Genomic DNA, 17,772 nt, shown 5'->3' with positions numbered 1-17,772 from the left:
GTCCAGAATCATTAAGAGTAAATATTTAAAAGGGGGCTTACCTTCAACGATATGCCAATGGGAGTCTTCCAAACTTAAACAAGCTCTTCTCTTTCTTGGCTCGGGAGAGCTGATGGAGGGAGCATGTGGAATCTTGTCTCCTGACAGCGTTTAAAGGACTCTCCATCTGAGATGGGTGAGGGCAGCCCAGCCTCACATGTGGGGTGGGCTGAAGGACCTCTGATAGGCTTAGACTTGGCTGATTCCCAGAGACAGGTTATTAAAGGAGATATTTGCTTTGTTTTCCCTGACTGACATTTTGGCCTCTCCACCCAAATGCACAAAATCCTTGGCTGGCGACCAGATGGCTCTGAGAAATTCTGAGTTTAGCTGTGCATGAAATTACCACCATCCCAAGCCACAGGAAAGGAGCACTAAGCTCAGAATTCAGGCACACCAGAGTCTGAGCCAACAGGCACACCAAGCAGGTTTCCTAGTATCAAAGTCTAGTAGCCAACCATGCTAGGGATAGAGTTTAAAGTTCAAAACACTCACACAGTGGACAATAAAGGCAACAAGCTCAAGGCCATTGTCACCAGAGTTGCCAAGTTCACGCCACAACAGAAAATGAGTTAGACTCCAGCTTGTTTCCCAGATGCCATCAACTTCATGATTGCAATAGTATAGTTGGAACAAATTATTTCCTCAGGGTTGGCACCTGCAGGAATCAGGGCAGAACTGGCTGCAACGTTGCAGTTCTAGTCTGTGCCCTCTTCATCCTTCTGCAAGGTCTTTATCATCTGTCACCCAGGCTCACTCTGGAGCACCAGTCCATTCGGCTGGCACCCAAGGAGTCTGCATGAGTGTCCACTCTAGAAGTCCTCAAATGGCCAGGGCCCCCACCTCTGGGGGTCATGATGAACTCCTCCATCCATCTCCTTACCTTCACAAGTCAAGAAGCACCAGCATGCAATGCTTCAGCTGAATACCCGATTGGCAGGTGAAACGATAGCACCATGCTTTCTAATCTGACCTCCAGTAAGATCAAAGCATTGGAAACCCGACTGAGAAAAGGATCCTACAACCATAGCAAGAATGGCTCAGACCCTCATCTGTGGGAAACTGTCACCCTCCCAGAAGTTGCAAATTCCCATCAAGTCATCTTAACTACTTGACATCTTCAGTACAAATACATCATCAGGAAAGAGCTCTTTAAAAATAAGTAATACCCAGCAAGAAGACTTGACCTCATATACCTCACCCTCCTATGCCAGCAGACTCAAAATAGCCTTCCTTCTGAGAACTTTCTTTCCCATTTAGAAAATCAGTACAGTACAGCCCCAGCTTCCTCCAAAATCTTCTGCACTCAGAAGGTCTTGCAAAGGTTGGTGTCAAGGTAAATAAATGGATCAATGTAAAGGCTCATGATTGTTTATGAAACGAGGGCAAGAAAGTATATTTGAATACTCACTTTGACGAATCTATGAAGTATATTACAAGTGCACCGATGCTGAGAGCAAAGACTAAGACAACCTGTAAAAGAAGAGGAGAATGCCATCACTTAAGAGTTGGACCTCAGGATGTTTGGGTTTTTTGACACATACCGAAGCAGCTTTGAAATACGGTGCCCATTGCTCTTGGGGACCTGCTTGGAAATCTCACCCTCATCCCCAGCCCCTCATTACTGCTTCAGGTTTGGCTCTTCATACAGCAATGGGCAGCAACCTCGCTCCTTGCCAATAGGGGTCAGGGTAGCCTTTTATGTCTCAGGGCACTGGGTTTTTATCTGACCCTGTTATCTCGAAGTCCAGCTTCTCTGCAATTGTAGTTGATAAACTTCAGTGGGAAAAAGCAGGTGAAAATTTAGGGTGATACAATTTTTAATATTATATGTAGTCTAGGATCTGCAGGAACTCCAATAGAGGAATATCAACTTTAACAGCTTCATTGAGGCATAATTTACATACCACAATATTCACCCATTTAAAAAGTACAATTCATCAATGACTTTAGTAAATCTACTAAGTTATGCAACCATCACTGTAATACAGTTTCAGAACATTTTCATCGTCCCAGTAAGATCCCTCATGCCTGTTAAATCAATCCCCTTTCCCATTTCCGAGCCCCAGACCACACTAATCTACTTTCTGTCACTACATAAGAGATACCAATTTGAAGATCACAAATTTGCTCGTACAAATGTCCATGTGTGTATGTGTGGACCTACATAAAGATATATTCACTGCATGTATGATCTATATGATTATAACACTTCTGAAATATTTAGGAAAGTAGTTCCAGTTCAGGAAGTCAATTAGGCAATCCATTAGGCCAGTTATGTGACAATCCTTGTCCTACTTTACACTCTTCACTCAAAATTAATCTCCATGGATGGAAGACAGTTTTGGCATCTCCTTCAGTGGATACCCATTATGCTAAGGTCCATAGAATGAATATGTAGCAGATTAGGCTGACACTGACACTTCTGTCCTCGGTACACATTCTATTTTCTTTAATCTTTCACAGAGGAGACTATTAATGCAAATAAAGGATAGTCAGAAATAAAGAAGATGCTTTCAGCCAACAATTAAGCCTGAGAACAAAAAGTAAGCACCACCATTACACACAATGCCTGGCTGCTAGGTCAACCTTTCCAGGTATGCTAATACCCTGAAGAGACTGCAGGCTGAAGGGCATTGGAAGTCAGTCTCCTCAGTGTCCATCTATTGACATCTCTCAGGCCTTGGCTGGTGGATAGAGAGGAATGCCAATTTATGTAAAGACTAAGCATGATCAAGCTTTGTGTGTGTGTGTGTGTGTGTGTGTGCGTGCGCGTGTGCCTGTGTATGTATGAGAGACAGAATCTCTCTCTTTTACACCCACCCACACACACACCCTCCTGTATTTTTTATGTGTGCCAAAGTGGCTGACAGAAAATGAAATCTGCATGAGATACTCATTTAAAGCATTGCAAAACTCCATGGAGCTCCTGGGGCATAATGGTGGCTTGCGCAGCCCAGAAAATGACCATCAAAAACAATTGGACACTGTAAAAGGAATATGCAGTTTCATAGCAACTGATAAAATCTCCATATAAAGGGAGGTGCTAAAACAATACATCACTGAGGTTTATTTCATTCTGCCATTTTTTAAAAAGAAAAACTAAAACATGCTCCAATTGAATGCTGCAGTCTATCAGTAATTATCATCCGCCCAGCACTAATCCCTCTTAGCTGCCTCACCTCAACCCCTCCCCTCACACACATTCATTCATATGTTCCTTTCAAACGTACACACAAAAACAAGCAAACAAAAACATGAGCAGGCCTTCGCTTTTTCCTCTATTATCTAAAGGAGGCAGCAAAACAAAAAGCTTAAGATTACTTTTGATCTGTGCTGCTATTTCTGAGGCATAAGCAGTTAGATCCTGGCCCTGACCTCATTCTCAAAAAGCTGCAAAGAGAAGGGGTGTGGCCAGAACCCAGGAGAAGGGCCTCTTCTCCATTCATAAACAGCTGATTTAAGACTAATCCCTGTCCATTTGGCTCCCTGTGTGTGTATCTGTGAATGCTGAGCATCTGTCAGAGCTGGCTATATAGGCCTATGCCACCCAAAGCCACTGTTGCAGAAAACGACAGGAAAGAAGCCCTTGCAAATGGCATCTACATCATTCTGTAAGGAACTCGAAATCTAAGACTCCTGCAATGGCAATGATTTCGCGGCATCCAGATGGCCAATGTAGCTGATCCTAATTTGCTCCAGCTGCCTCCACCTGGAGTCAGTGATGGGGACTAATGCATTCCTTATTTAAGCAAATCAGCCAGTGACAGGAGGAGGCCAGGAATCCTGCTACCCTCTGAAGATGAAAACTCAAATATCAGCATCTCTCTGATAGGGTAAGAGAGGGAAGAAATCCAGGAGGGAAATAACCTCCACAGCTCCCTGGCCCTGAAGACTCTGTTGAATGGACACGCATTTGGGTCCACATATTCAGCTGGAAGGCCTCCTCTCAATGAGATACAGGATAGGCAAACTGCCCCATGATGTACCATGAAATGCTCCCCGGGGAGATGATCTGCCTCTCAGTATTAAGGTAACTGTGCACGTAGTCTTGAAACTTGCTAAATGCCTCTTTATCGTGTCAGGTTTGATCACATTGTCAGCCCAGATCCAGGTGCTGCAGAAAAAACATCAATACCTTGGATGTGGCCATGAAAATAGAATCCCCATCAGAGACTTGTCTTCTCTAGGCCCCTAGCAAAGCCACCTTAGAAGTGTCAGTTTAGTCTCTCTCTTTCTCTATCTCTCTAACAAATCCCCATTGTCTGAGAACTCTAAGTTTGAAAACACAAAATGATTACATTTTAGTCTGCACGGTAATGGTATTATTATAGAGCACCCCAAATAGTCATCTAAGTATTTAACATATGCTGTACATAAGGCCCAAGAAAAACAGAAGATGGAAGGCCACTTGGAATCATGAAATATACTCTTTTTTTTTTTTTTTTGACAGATCCTCGTTCTGTCGCCCAGGCTGGAGTGCAGTGGCGCGATCTCAGTTCACTGCAACCTCTGCCTCCCAGGTTCAAGCAATTATCTTGCCTCAGCCTCCCAAGTAGCTGGGACTACAGGTGCCTGCCACCATACCCGGCTAATTTTTTGTATTTTTAGTAGAGAGGGGGTTTCACCATGTTGGCCAGGCTGGTCTCAAACTCCTGACCTCAAGTGAACCGCCTGGCTCAGCCTCCCCAAGTGTTGGGATTACAGGCATGAGCCACTGCACCTGGAAAAATATACTCTTTTTTATAGAGTCATTCTTCTGTAGATTAATCCCATGCTATTATGCAATTAGTGATAAATCATATAGTACAGGTTTAGCCAATATAAAATGAACTATTGCCTAGATGGTTTATCAGTAACTGGGTAAAGATAAAAAAAGTAGGGCCCTTATCTCAATATCCTCTCCTTTCCCAAAATGTCCTTCCTTTCTACATAGTACCACTACTCTAATATCTCTTCACGAAGGGGTGAGGCCATTGGGAATCCTTTTGCAAGCTTCTATAGTTTCAGGGACAAGGAGGACAGAAGCCCAAGGGACATGGTAAAATGTCCCTTGGACATTTTACCTCACAAGGAAAGCCAAGGAAAGCACAGTACCCCAGAAAGCAAAGCATCCCTGCCCTACAGCAGCTGAGTCATAGAATAAGACAATAACCAAGCATGTAACAAAGCACTGTCCCACACAAGGGCTTGGGGGCAGCAGTGTGATACACAGATAATTTGAGCACTGCCTCTTAGGGCACTTCTGCTAGCTTGCTTGAGAGCCTGTCCTGCTTGCTAAACTTGTCATAGTCTGAGCTCAACAAATTACCTCAGCCACCTTGGACAGTATGAATGGTCACCTTCTCAGATTTACTGAAAACACCCATATGCTGTGTGGAGATATTGAGTACTCGGTGTGCCAGATTCCTAAAAACAAAAGCAATTTGATAAATGTCATTGGAACAATGGTGTTTGAGTCATCTATTTTCAAAACTCCAAGATCAAACAAGACATGTGTTTGCACAAAAGAATGCCAGGAACACACATACACGGTGTATTTTTTTTTAAGGGCAGGGTGCGGTGGCTCATGCCTGTAATCCCAGCACTTTGGGAGGCCATGACAGGCGGATCACTTGAGGCCAGGAGTTCTAGACCAGCCTGTCCAACACAGTGAGACCCTGGCTCTACCAAAAAATGCAAAAATTAGCAGTTGTGGTGGTGCACACCTGTAGTCCCAGCTACTTGGGAAATTGAAACAGGAGAATCACTTGAACCCTGCAGGCAGAGGTTGCAGTGAGCCAAGAGTATGTCACTACACTCCAGCCTGGACAACGAAGTGAGACTCTGTCTCCAAAAAAACAAAATAAAAAAATATAAAAGTGGGCTGGGCATGGTGGCTCACACCTGTAATCCCAGCACTTTGGGAGGCCGAGGTGGGGGGATCACGAGGTCAGGAGTTCGAGACCAGCCTGGCCAATATGGTGAAACCCTGTCTCTACTAAAAATATAAAAAGTTAGCCAGGCATGGTGGTGCTCACCTGTATTCCCAGCTACTCAGGAGGATGAGGCAGAAGAATCTCTTGAACTTGGGAGGCAGAGGTTGCAGTTAGCCGAGATGGTGCCACTGCACTCCAGCCTGGGCAACAGAGTGAGACTCCATCTCAAAAAAAAAAAAAAAAAAATCTGTCCCTAACACCTGATGCAAAGAAGAAGCCTGGTGCAAAATGGGGAGGAGAGAGGGGAAGTCCATAGCCATCTCACTAGATGAAAATCCCGGTGGACCATGAAGATCTTTCAAATGTCTGACAAAGTTCATGAAAGTTCATGAAAATGGACAATAGTACAGCCAAGCATAGACTATTCCCCCTCAGGTGATGGAGCACTTCAGGAAAAAGGCAGATTCAGTGATGTGAGTATAGAGGTGATTGAGTCAGGAAAGCTGGCTCTTAGAAATATTTCCTGTTCTAGAACCTAGACTGGAGTTGCTGCAATTAGGCCCATATGCTTTCAGCGGGTGTGTGAGGCTTCACAGCCTTGGGAGGCAGATTCAGAGCCAAGGCTCACAAAGGTGGCTGCCACCAGAATCCAGTCACCTGAGGAGCTTTCCTTCCAAAGCAGAGATGCCCTCATCCCACCCTAGGGCCAGCAAATCATGAGCTGGGGGAGGGGAAGTCTGGGGACCTCTTTTTAACAAGCTCCTCCAGTGAATCTGACAATGGGAGTCACTGAATTAAAGCCATTAGGAGAAACCACTTAGCTCAAGTCAGAGATTAATTTACAAATGTCGCCTTAACAATTAGCCCATTAGAACATATGTATGAGGCCTGCAGGCTTAGAGAATCGTGCTAGGAGTACTAGAAAAAGTACAGAGAGGAGGATGAATTAATTCTCTCCTGAGAAGGTTTTACACATTCTTCTCAGCTCACAGCAGAACAAATGACCCTAATTAATGATTCTGCATGTTTGATCAGGGTTTAGCTGCCTACTGACGGCAGAGACCCTTCTCAGAAAATGGACAATTTTCTATATATGATCCCAAAGGCATAGGACTTTTTAAATTGAAGTATATAATTTACATATAATAAAATCCACTATATTAAAAAATACACTTTGGGAGGCCAAGGCAGGAAGATTGCTTGAGCTCAGGAGTTCGAGACCAGCCTGGGCAACATAGAGAGACTGTATCTCCACAAAAAAAACTTTAAAAAAATTATCCAGGCATGGTAGCATGTGCCTATAATCCCAGCTACTCCAGAGGGTGAGTCAGGAGGATCGCTTGAGCCTGGGAGGTGGAAGCTGCAGTTGAGCTGTGATCAAACCACTGCACTCCAACCTGGGTGACAAGGCAAGACCCTGTCTCACACACACAAAAAAGAAAAAAATAGATGTGAGAACTCCCAAGGCAAAACAATCTGGTGACATTTTGTTTTTTGAGAGATAATATCATTCCAACATCTAAATTATAATGTTTTTGTCCTGGTGAATTTATTAATAACAATGCCAACAAACATTTATTGAATACCTATGCACAAGGGCAGAGTGAGGGACAGAGAAATGCAAAACTGAAACAGTTAAGTCTGGCCTGGCCTTTGCCCTCAGGGAGCATGGGATCTAGAAGTTTAAATTACTCAAGTGTCCCTTCTGAATGTAAGAAGCACTACACATATCAACAGTCATCTCCAGGATATCAAGGAAGGATCAGATCAGGCAGAGAAGCAACACCACCCTCATTTCAGACTCCCAAAGTGGAACGGGGAGAGAAAATGAGAAATGGAAAACCAAGGAAGAAGGAAGAAGAATTTTTGACATTCCAAGTCCACCTGGCTGTTCTAGGAAAGGACAGACACCAGTGATATGGTTTGGCTGTGTCCCCACCCAAATCTCATCTTGAACTGTCGCTCTCACAATTCCCATGTGTTGTGGGAGGGACCTGGTGGGAGGTAATCGAATCATGGGGGCGGGTCTTTCCCATGCTGTTCCCGTGATAGTGAATAAATCTCACAAGATCAGATGGTTTTATAAAGGGGAGTTTCCCTGCACAAGCTCTCTCTCTTCCCTGCCACCATGTAAGATGTGACTTGCTCCTCCTTGCCTTCCGCCATGATTGTTAGGCCTCCCCAGCCATGTGGAACTGTGAGTCCATTAAACCTCTTTTTATTTATAAATTACACAGTGTTGGGTATGTCTTTATCAGCAGTGTGAAAACGGACTAATACAACCAGGCACACAGGATGAGTGATGTGGAGAAGGAAGAGCACAGGACACAGAAGATCTGGGTGTGAATCTCCACTCTGCCCCTATAAGCAACATGCTTTTAAGCACATCACCTAATCTCTCTGGGTCTAAGTTTCCCAATCTGTGAAATAATGAGATTGAAACAGATGAGTATGAGATGGGACCTTGGTAGGAAGTAAAAACTTTTGGCTTGAAAAGGTAGCCCTCACTTATGCTAACTGTAAACCACGTATACATAAGTCTGATTCAACATGCTGACAATATGCCTGTCCCTAAATCTGTATGCAGGAGACTTGTTTCATAAGATCACAAGAATAAACTCCATAGACACTCAGATTCATAGTTTGTGTTTCCAGCAGCACAATCAATTGCTCATGCAGAATGTCATCCCACAAAACTAACACAAGACATAGAAGGGCCATGGATCGGCTTTCTCCTGAGTCTGGGTCTCAGCTCTGCCATCACTACAGAAAATTGAGTGGTGGTCTGACCCATCCCCTCCCTCTCCTTGCCTCTGTGAGCTTTGAAAAGCCCATGTTTTTGCAGGCTTTAGCCTTCCAGAAGCTCAGACTGAGTCTCAGTGTTTTCCTAAGGGAAAAATAAAATGATTTTTTTCTCTTTACTGTTTAGCAAGTAGAGTTGATATGTTCTTGTCATTCCTAAGTCATGAATGGTTCTCAATAGAAGAAGATATAGGCCAGGTGCGGTGGCTCATGCCTATAATCCCAACACTTTGGGAGGCTGAGGCAGGTGGATTACTTGAGATCAGGAGCTCAAGACCAGCCTGGCCAATATGGTGAAACCCCATCTCTACTAAAAATACAAAAATTAGCTGGGTGTGGTGGCACACACCTGTAATCCCAGCTACTCAGGAGGCTGAGGCAGGAGAATTGCTTGAACCCAGCAAACAGAGGTTTCAGCAAGCCGAGATAACGCCACTGCACTGCAGCCTGGGCAACAGAGCGAGACTCTGTCTCAAAAATATATATATATAATATATAATCTTGCCACCAAAAAAGGATTTTTGTTATCATACATTTAAAAATATCTGTAATATTTCTGCAGAGCCATTTAATCATCCATAGGTCCCCTAAATTACCAAGCTAGCACTATGAAACATCACATTTGACTTATGGAAGCACATGCACAAAAATGCTGTAAATTGATTCACTGGAAACCAAGACTCCAAACAACGGATTAAGTAGAGATGTATTCAAGATGAAAGAAAGGAAGAAGAAAGAGGGGCTTTGTAGTTGGTATTTGGGATTATAGCATTAAAATAAAATGCATGGGATTGCCAGATAAGAGTAAAACTGGTTTGTTCACATGTAAGGAAACCTAGTAAAAATCTCTATGATTTTACAGGCATTAGGATCTGGTGCTTCCAAAAATGCAATACTATGAAGCCATACTCAGTGTGCAATGGACTGAATTCTTAGGACACACATGTAAATTGGAGAGAATCCTTCCTTAAATCACCTCAAATGTTTTCCATAACTTTTGGTATGAAGAAAAAAAAAATCCCTGACAGAGTCCACAAGGCCCTGAAAACTCTGGTCTTTTCCTCCTCTCTGGCTTTATTTCACATGCTTCCACATCTAGACTCCAGGAATCTAACTTGCAGTTCTTCTCATTCTCCATTTGCCTCCTCCCACCCCAACCACCACAGAGCCTTCGCACAAGCACTTCCCTCCTCTCAGAAGCCTCACCTGCTCACATGGGATGTCCATCCTTCAGAAATCAGCTCTGCTGTCACTTCCCTGCCCACAGGTATAGTCTGTTTTGTGTAGCAGTTAGCAAAGCAGCAATTTTACATGTCTTTGTGCAATCATTTTGATCAATTGCTCTCCTCTTTCCTTTGCTGGATGGCAAGTTCTATGAAGGCCGGGTGTGTGTCCATTTTTAGTTATCACGAAATTCCAAGAAAGTAGCAAAGTGTCTCAATCAGTATTTGTTAAATAAATAAATATGTGGAGAAAAGGCTGGAGAATTAGTTTGAAGACTGAGTGTAGTGGAAGCAAAAGAGAGGTGGGAGAAACATGGATTACCCTCATTGAGTGAGACCCTGAAGTTTATAACCTGGAATAAAGGTGAGATGCAGTTCCAGGTAATGGCAGCATCCAGGGGATCCCTGGTGAAAGTGGAGCAGGAAGAAGAGCACCGTGGTGGTAGAGGTCGAGGGTCTGAGACACACACAGGGATAGCAAGGACAGTCCTGCACACAGACTCAAAGGGGATGGTGAGAGCTGAGGTTGAGAATAGAAGAGGACAAAGCCATCCCTGAATAGGGGGAGGGGCCTGGACCTAGATGGGTGACAGCATCAGGAAGGACAGAGAGAGGAAGGATTTGGTCGGACGGCAGGAGCCTGGAGAAAACAGGTTTCTATAAGAACAGAAGGTCAATGAAGGGCCAGAGTGTCCAGCACTCCTGGATTATAAAGATGGCCGGGCATGGTGGCTCATGTCTGTAATCCCAGTACTTTGGGAGGTGGAGGCAGGTGGGTCACCTGAGGTCAGGAGTTCAAGACCAGCCTGGGCAACATGGTGAAAACCCATCTCTACTAAAAGTACAAAAATTAGTTGGGCGTGGTGCTGTGCACCTCTATTCCCAGCTACTGGGGAGGCTGAGGCATGAGAATTGCTTGAACCCCAGTGGTGGAGGTTGCAGTGAGCTGAGATCATACCACTGCACTCCAGCCTGGGCAACAGAGGGAGACTCCATCTCAAAAAAACAAACAAACAAACAAAAAACAAACAAAAACAGAAACAGCAACCTCGAGAGAGAGGAGTGAGGGAAACAACTATGTCTCTAGGAAAAACAGATTCAACTGAGGTGGCAGATATAGGGAGCATTACGTGAAGAAGCAGAGAATTCAGATTTGAATCAGGACTAGGAATCTGTGAAAACAGATGTCATAAGAAAGTGAGATGGAGAGGCATAAAATAATGGAAATGCCAACGTTCCAATAATAAGTGAATATATTTGTGTGTATTTGTATGCACACAAACACGCTGCAAGGGGCACAGAGACAAACTGTGATTCCTCTAATCAGAAAGACCGGGTCTCTATCAGTATTTATTAACCACCTGGGGGTCTCTATCAGTATTTGTTAACCATCTGCATGCCCCCCAGCAGTTTGTCTCTGTCCATTTTCAGATCAGATCACTTCAAAGTGACTATAAATACATACGAAACCCTGGGAAACAACAGGGTTCCCTCTTACTATAAGTTTACTATAAATCATGCATCCATCAGTATATAGACAAAGTTAACTGCAATCATGGACTTTTTTTTGAGAGGGCAGAAGAAAACTTGACTCATGCAGATAGACACAGTGTCTGAATTCTTATTTTTTAATGCTCCCCAAACAAGAATCTGGGACATGATTACTACAAGCCAATTGCCCAATCTCTTCCCTTCTGAGGGCTTCCTGTGACATAACTATAGGGCCAGAGTCATGTGAACTTCTGCAGGTTCGTGTTCCCTAAACATCGCAGGAGTGTTGTCCTACATCCTGGATTTTGTTGATGATGTTCATCTCATTTTGCCCAAATTAAAAACACATAAAAGTTCAATATATTCCTCCTAGGGCTTAATTTATTATAACTGAAATGAGGGAAAGCAGTTGTAACAGGAAGTCAGAAAACTTTCCCTAAAACCTGTGTCCTTCCTGCAAGTCGAGGTTTAATGACACTGAAATCTTACATCATTGCATCATAAAACTTAAAAGGTTGCTTTTTGCATAATTTTACCAATGACATTAAAACCGATGCACTGGCAAGCATGATAAAATCTTCCATTTGAGGTCTAAAGTTGGAAGACCTTTCCTGTCCAATTATTGAAAAACCTAGGGGAAAAAGTTCCATCTGCTGGTGGAGCGCTCAAGTTTGCAGCTAATGAGCTTTTTAAGAAATTGTCTGGCTTAAGTGCATGTGGGTTTGGCCAACTGGATTTTTAATTTAATTAGGTTTATGAGATGAGAAATCTTCTGTAGCATAGTCAGGTCAGAAGTTGCCACTCACTGTCATCAAGGACTAAATTTGTGGCTATCTTTGCCCTACTTCTCAAACCCTGCCAGTTGTTAAATTACATTAAAGGAAAAACTGGAATTTAAAGCTGGGACTCAAACAAATACTTATATGCCCATGTTTGTAGCAGCCAAAAGGTAGAAGCAACCCAAAGTGTCCATGGACAGATGAATGGATAAACAAGATGAGGTCTCTCCATACAGTGGAATACTATTCAGTGTTAAGAAAGAAGGAAATTCTGGTCCATACTACAACATGAATGACCCTTGAAGACATTATGCTAAGTGAAATAAGCTATACATAAAACGACAAATATTGTGTGAATCTACCTAAAGGAGGTAACTAGAGTAGTCACATTCATTGAGACAGGAAGTAGAATGATGGTTCCTCGGAAGTGGGAGAGAGGGAGAAGTGGGGAATTATTGTTTAATGGGTACAGAGTTTCTGTTTTGTAAGATGAAAACAGTTCTGGATATGGATGGTGATATGGTTTGGATGTTTTCCCTCCTCCAAATATCCTGTTGAAACATGACCCCCAGTGTTGGAGGTGAGGCCTGATGGGAGGTGTCTTGGTCATGGGGGTGGATCCCTCATGAATGGCTTGGTGTCCTTCCAGCGGTAATGATTTAGTGAGAGATATGATTGTTTAAAAGAGTCTGGGACCTCTGCACTTCTTTCTTGTCCCCTTGCTCCTGCTCCCTCTCTTGCCATGTGATACACCAGCTCTCCCTTTGCCTTCCACCATGATTGTAAGCTTCCCGAAGTCCTTACCAGAAGCCAAGCAGAAGTGGGTGCCATGCTTGTACAGCGTGCAGAACCATGAGCCAAGATAAACCTCTTTTCTTTATAAATTACCCATCTTCAGATATTCCTTTATGGCAATGCAAATAACTAGTACAGATAGTGATGATGATTGCACAATGTGAATGTACTAAAAGTCACTGAACTGTACCCTTACAAATGGCTGAAATGGTAAATCTTATGCATATTTTACTGCAATTTACAAAATGGAAGGAAAATTCTGAGAACCCACAAGTAGAATTCAGAAGCATATGTATATTTAAAAACTCAAACATCATAACCCTCCCACAGGAATACTGACATCTCTCAATTCAATGGCAGTGGGTATCTCCAAGAAACTTGTATTACGTGCAAGTGACTCTTCCCTCTCTAGAGCATTGATCTTACCCCCTAGGATGCTGGAATTTCTCCTTTCATTTCCAGAATCTATCCCCATGTAGCCACAGAGATGTTATGTGTGTCCCGCCTTTCCCTTGCACTGCACTCTAGTCTACAACCAATGCCCAAAGTTGGCTATGAATTTTTTAGAGACCTTACTTTGTCTTTCGGTAACTGTAGCTGAAGTCCAAGATATAATTAGGAACTTTAAAAAAGTGTTCCCTTCATCCTACAACCACTTTACAAACACTCAACAATTTCCTCTGGAAGATAATGAAACACACAGAGGGCATCTGGTCCCTAAGACTAAACCTCAAGGTCAAGCTTGGTTGTAGCTCCTCAGTGGGTTAATGGAACATTGAACGCACCCCTAGAAATAACAGAAAATTTTCATCTTCTACAGCAAGGATTTTGGCACCAAGGTCTTACTTTGTAAAAGGCTTATGTAAAAGGCTTATCAGTACATCCCAGAAAGCAATGCCATCTAAGCCCTAGAGTGTCAAGGGAGTTGGCCAAAATTGCTAAATGACCATTCAGCTGACAATATGACACCAACATCGGCTGTGCAGGTGCATGCTCACATTCCTGGCACCAAACATGTCACACTCCATTTTCTCCTCTGCAGAATCGAATCTGACCATAACAATGGACTGGGCTTGCTAAGAATGATACTAGCATGCCTCTTTGTTAAGACTTTCAGTGGGTTGAAATCCAGGTCTCCAAAGAGAAAGCCCTAACCTGTCTACTTCTGACATCTCTCCTTCCTGCCCTCACCTCAGAAATAAATGGTATTTTTGTAGTTACAATTGAATTCTTACAGACAAACTACCCTTCCCGAATGACGTAGAAAGTTTCACAAGATAGCATCCCTCATGCTCAATAAATTCCCACTCCTACAGCCTGGAAAATTGGAAGGCAGAGTCAGCAGCATAAACCTCTGCATGTGTATTCATGCAAGTTTCGAAAAACTGGCCCACAGCCCCTGATTCCACCTTGCTTCCTACAATGGTCTCACCATTCTCCCTCTCACCCAGTGAGGACTGGGTGATAATAATGCCTCTGTGCCCCCTCCAGCACAGGGGACCTGGAGCTCTGGCTCACTGGAGATAAACAGTCAGAAAACCACATCCTCTACATGTGTGGGGCATTTGTTTGAGGGTGGGGGGATGAGAATGTGGTCAGGTAACCCAAGCTTTCCTTCCTCCTTCAGCCTCACACTTTTGCAAACAAAAGAGAAGAAATGGAGTCTGTCTGTAGAATGTCACTTGTTATCTTCTCAAGGTCATTTTTAAAAAGGAAGATCATGTGTATGATGTTCAAGTATGCTTCATAGTTCAGCAGACCAGGCACACCAGGTACACAGTCAAAGAACTGGCAAGACAAGGGCCAGAAAATGCGTGGAGATCTTTCATTGCACAGTTTTAAGAGCTTTGACATAGTCATCAGGAAGAAATCAGAATTGAGGTGGGCTCCCTTAAGCTTACTGCATGGTTTTTCCATGTGTCAAATTTATATGTGAGGAGAACCTTCATCCTTTCAGGGTTTACGATCTCTTGTTGTCATAACCCGCCTGCATATTTCAGCACAGCCCCAGCCTGATCACCAAATTCCATCCCTCATCCACTCCATCAGAAGATCTTTATGTGCTAGAATAAATTTCTCTTAACCTCCCACACCAGCCTACAAGTCATTCATTCATTCATTCAGTGCACAAAGTTGCTGAGTATCCACTATAGGTTCAGAGTTGACCTGGCAGGGGACACAAAACTGAAGAATGCCCTTTTTTTCTGGAACTGGAACTGGAATTTTCATCCTTGGGCAAAGCAGGATGCCAGAAGCCAGATGATGTTCATAGCATCAAAAGACTCTTTTTTTTTTTTCCTGAGACAGGGTTTCACTCTATTGCCCAGGCTAGAGTGCAGTGGCACAATCTCGTCTCACTGCAACTTCTGCCTCACAGGTTCAAGTGATTCTCCTGTCTCAGCCTCCCAAGTACCTGGGATTACAGGTATGCACCACCACGCCCAGCTAACTTTTGTATTTTAAGTAGAGACGGGGTTTCACCACGTTGGCCAAGCTGGTCTCAAACTCCTGACCTCAAATGATCCAACCGCCTTGGTCTCCCAAAGTGCTGGGATTACAGGCGTGAGCCACTGCACCCTGCCAGAATGTGCATTTCTAATAAGTTTCAGGTGATGCTGATGCTGCTGGTTCAGAGACCACATTTTGAGAATTACTGCTTTTAACCTTATTTATAAAAGATAAAAAGTTTATTCTTTCAAGATATTCTTTTTCTTTGAACATGGGTATAAAAACATTTTAAACTGTTTACGTATGTGCCATTTGGACAAAATCTCTTTAATATATCTATAAAAATATACTTTGAAGGCTTCCAAAGGGGAGAAAACCGGCTGGAGCTCTTTATCTTGAATTATTGTTCAAAATCATTTTCAGAGTCTAGTTCAATGGGCTGGACAATGCCAGCAAGGTGTTTGGTTTTTAATTAAAGTTGAAATATCATCTCCATTGAAAGGTACCTCATGAATTTAACCATGATGCCATGGCTGCTGAAAACAAAACAAAACAAAACAAAACAAAAATACATAGGCTTAGGCTGGGTGCTGTGGCTCATGCCTATAATCCCAGCACTTTGGGAGGCCGAGATGGGCAGTTCACTTGAGCTCAGGAGTTCAAGACCAGCCTGGGCAACATGGTGAAATCCCATTTCTATAAAAAATACAAAAATTAGCCAGGTGCAGTGGTGGGCACCTGTAATCCCTGCTATTCAGGAGGCTGAGGCAAGAGAATCCCTTGAGCCTGGGAGGCGGAGGTTGCAGTGAGCTGAGATAGCACCACTGCACTCCAACCTGGGCAATGAGAGTGAAAACCTGCCAAAAAAAAAAAAAATACCTCGTAGGCTTAGATTTCTGAAAACATGCTTCCACCCAGAACCATAAAACTTGTAAAGGTGTGGCTGAGGAGACTTTGGGTTCCAAAGAAAGCATTCAGAAAGCACCACAAATGAAAAATAGGAGTTCATCAATATACTGTTTCCTTTATCATTAGAAAGAAACAGTGCTAAAAAAGAAGAATGTCCACATGACTGCCAAAAACAAAGGAACCCAGGGTCATGACTCTGTCTGTTTTTCCCAGCTATATCTAAGACTTAGAGGGGAGAGAACAGCTCCCTTTGTCCAGGTTCCACCCACTGCAAGAACTTTTTGGCAATAATATGACTTCTCTTGTGTGCTCTGTGCCAGCCAAACTTTGTAAGAATGCTGGTCAGCTTGGCGCACCCTCTCCAGCATCACCTATGTTTGTTATTTGAAGTTGCCATGCTAGATTTTACTTTAAATGACATTTCAAGTACATAGGGTAGTTGAGTAGGTTTAAGTTTTGATTGTTTCTTTTCTTTTCTTCTATTGAATAATCAATCCATTCAGGCACAGAAAGGTCAAGTCTTAGGCTTCCCTAATTACCCTGAATCTGCTACTTCACCCAAGGGACCTCTTGAAAGACCCCAAGGATGCTTTAAACAAAGCACTTCTTACTCTTTATTGTAGTCATGAGTTTTCTTCTCAGTCTCTTGTCTGTGATCTCCTCCTTGAGGATGGAAAGGGTATCAATCATGGCTGTGGCCCCACCATTCACTCATTCATTTATTCAATCAATGTATATTTATTAAATGACTGCTGTATACCAAGCTTTGTGCTAAGCCTGAATATGCAGCAGAGGACCAAAGAGCCACAGCCCTTGCCCTCATGAACCTTACAGTCTGAAGTAGGGACAGACACTCAACAAATGACCCCACTAGTGAGTAAAAATTGCACATGAATAGGAGGACTCTCCAGAGAAGGGGCAATGAGCTTTGCAGGCTGTGGAGTCTAGGGGTGTTCCATGGAAGGAGGATGAGAAGGAGTGAAGAAGATGAAGACTAACATTGCTCTCACAGAACCCAGTGCATCTAAAGCTCCTTAATGCTTCCCCCATGGATGCTTGTTGAGTGACTGGATGGACCTAGGCAGAGTTTTGCACTCAATGTGACAGACTGGGGAGGAGTTCTGTGTGGAGCAAGCGATGAAGTCCCACTGAATTCAACTGAGGCAGGACCCACTGTCTTCAAAAAGGAAGAGGCATCTCCATTCTAAAGGTGGAGCAACTGAGGCCCAGAGAGCTTAAATGCCCTGTATAAGAGGCAGAGCTTAGTCTCAAATCCAGGTCGGACTCCCTGCCTTTGTTCTTTTAATCCATGACTCCAAAGCTCCTTCCTGAATTGGTGGGTATAAATCCTCCTGTCTCTCAGAAACT

General features: G+C 43.4%; 1 protein-coding gene across 21 annotated transcripts in view; it reads right to left on the bottom strand.

Annotated features, from left to right (window-relative positions):
* KCNMA1 (potassium calcium-activated channel subfamily M alpha 1) overlaps nucleotides 1–17,772 on the bottom strand; it is a 769,792-nt gene that overhangs the window by 380,531 nt on the left and 371,489 nt on the right. For 20 of the 21 annotated variants that reach the window (XM_063709977.1, XM_063709971.1, XM_055353797.2 and 17 more), the window contains exon 3: nucleotides 1,451–1,512. In XM_063709977.1, coding sequence (XP_063566047.1) covers nucleotides 1,451–1,512 — 62 coding nt within the window. Of the gene's footprint in view, nucleotides 1–41; nucleotides 1,513–17,772 lie in introns of all 21 variants that reach the window. The other variant, XR_008669196.2, reaches the window with a different exon arrangement.

The sequence above is a fragment of the Gorilla gorilla genome, chromosome 8 (assembly GCF_029281585.2).
Source record: "Gorilla gorilla gorilla isolate KB3781 chromosome 8, NHGRI_mGorGor1-v2.1_pri, whole genome shotgun sequence".
Classification (NCBI taxonomy): domain Eukaryota; kingdom Metazoa; phylum Chordata; class Mammalia; order Primates; family Hominidae; genus Gorilla; species Gorilla gorilla.
This window is presented reverse-complemented; position numbering and strand designations above follow the sequence as displayed.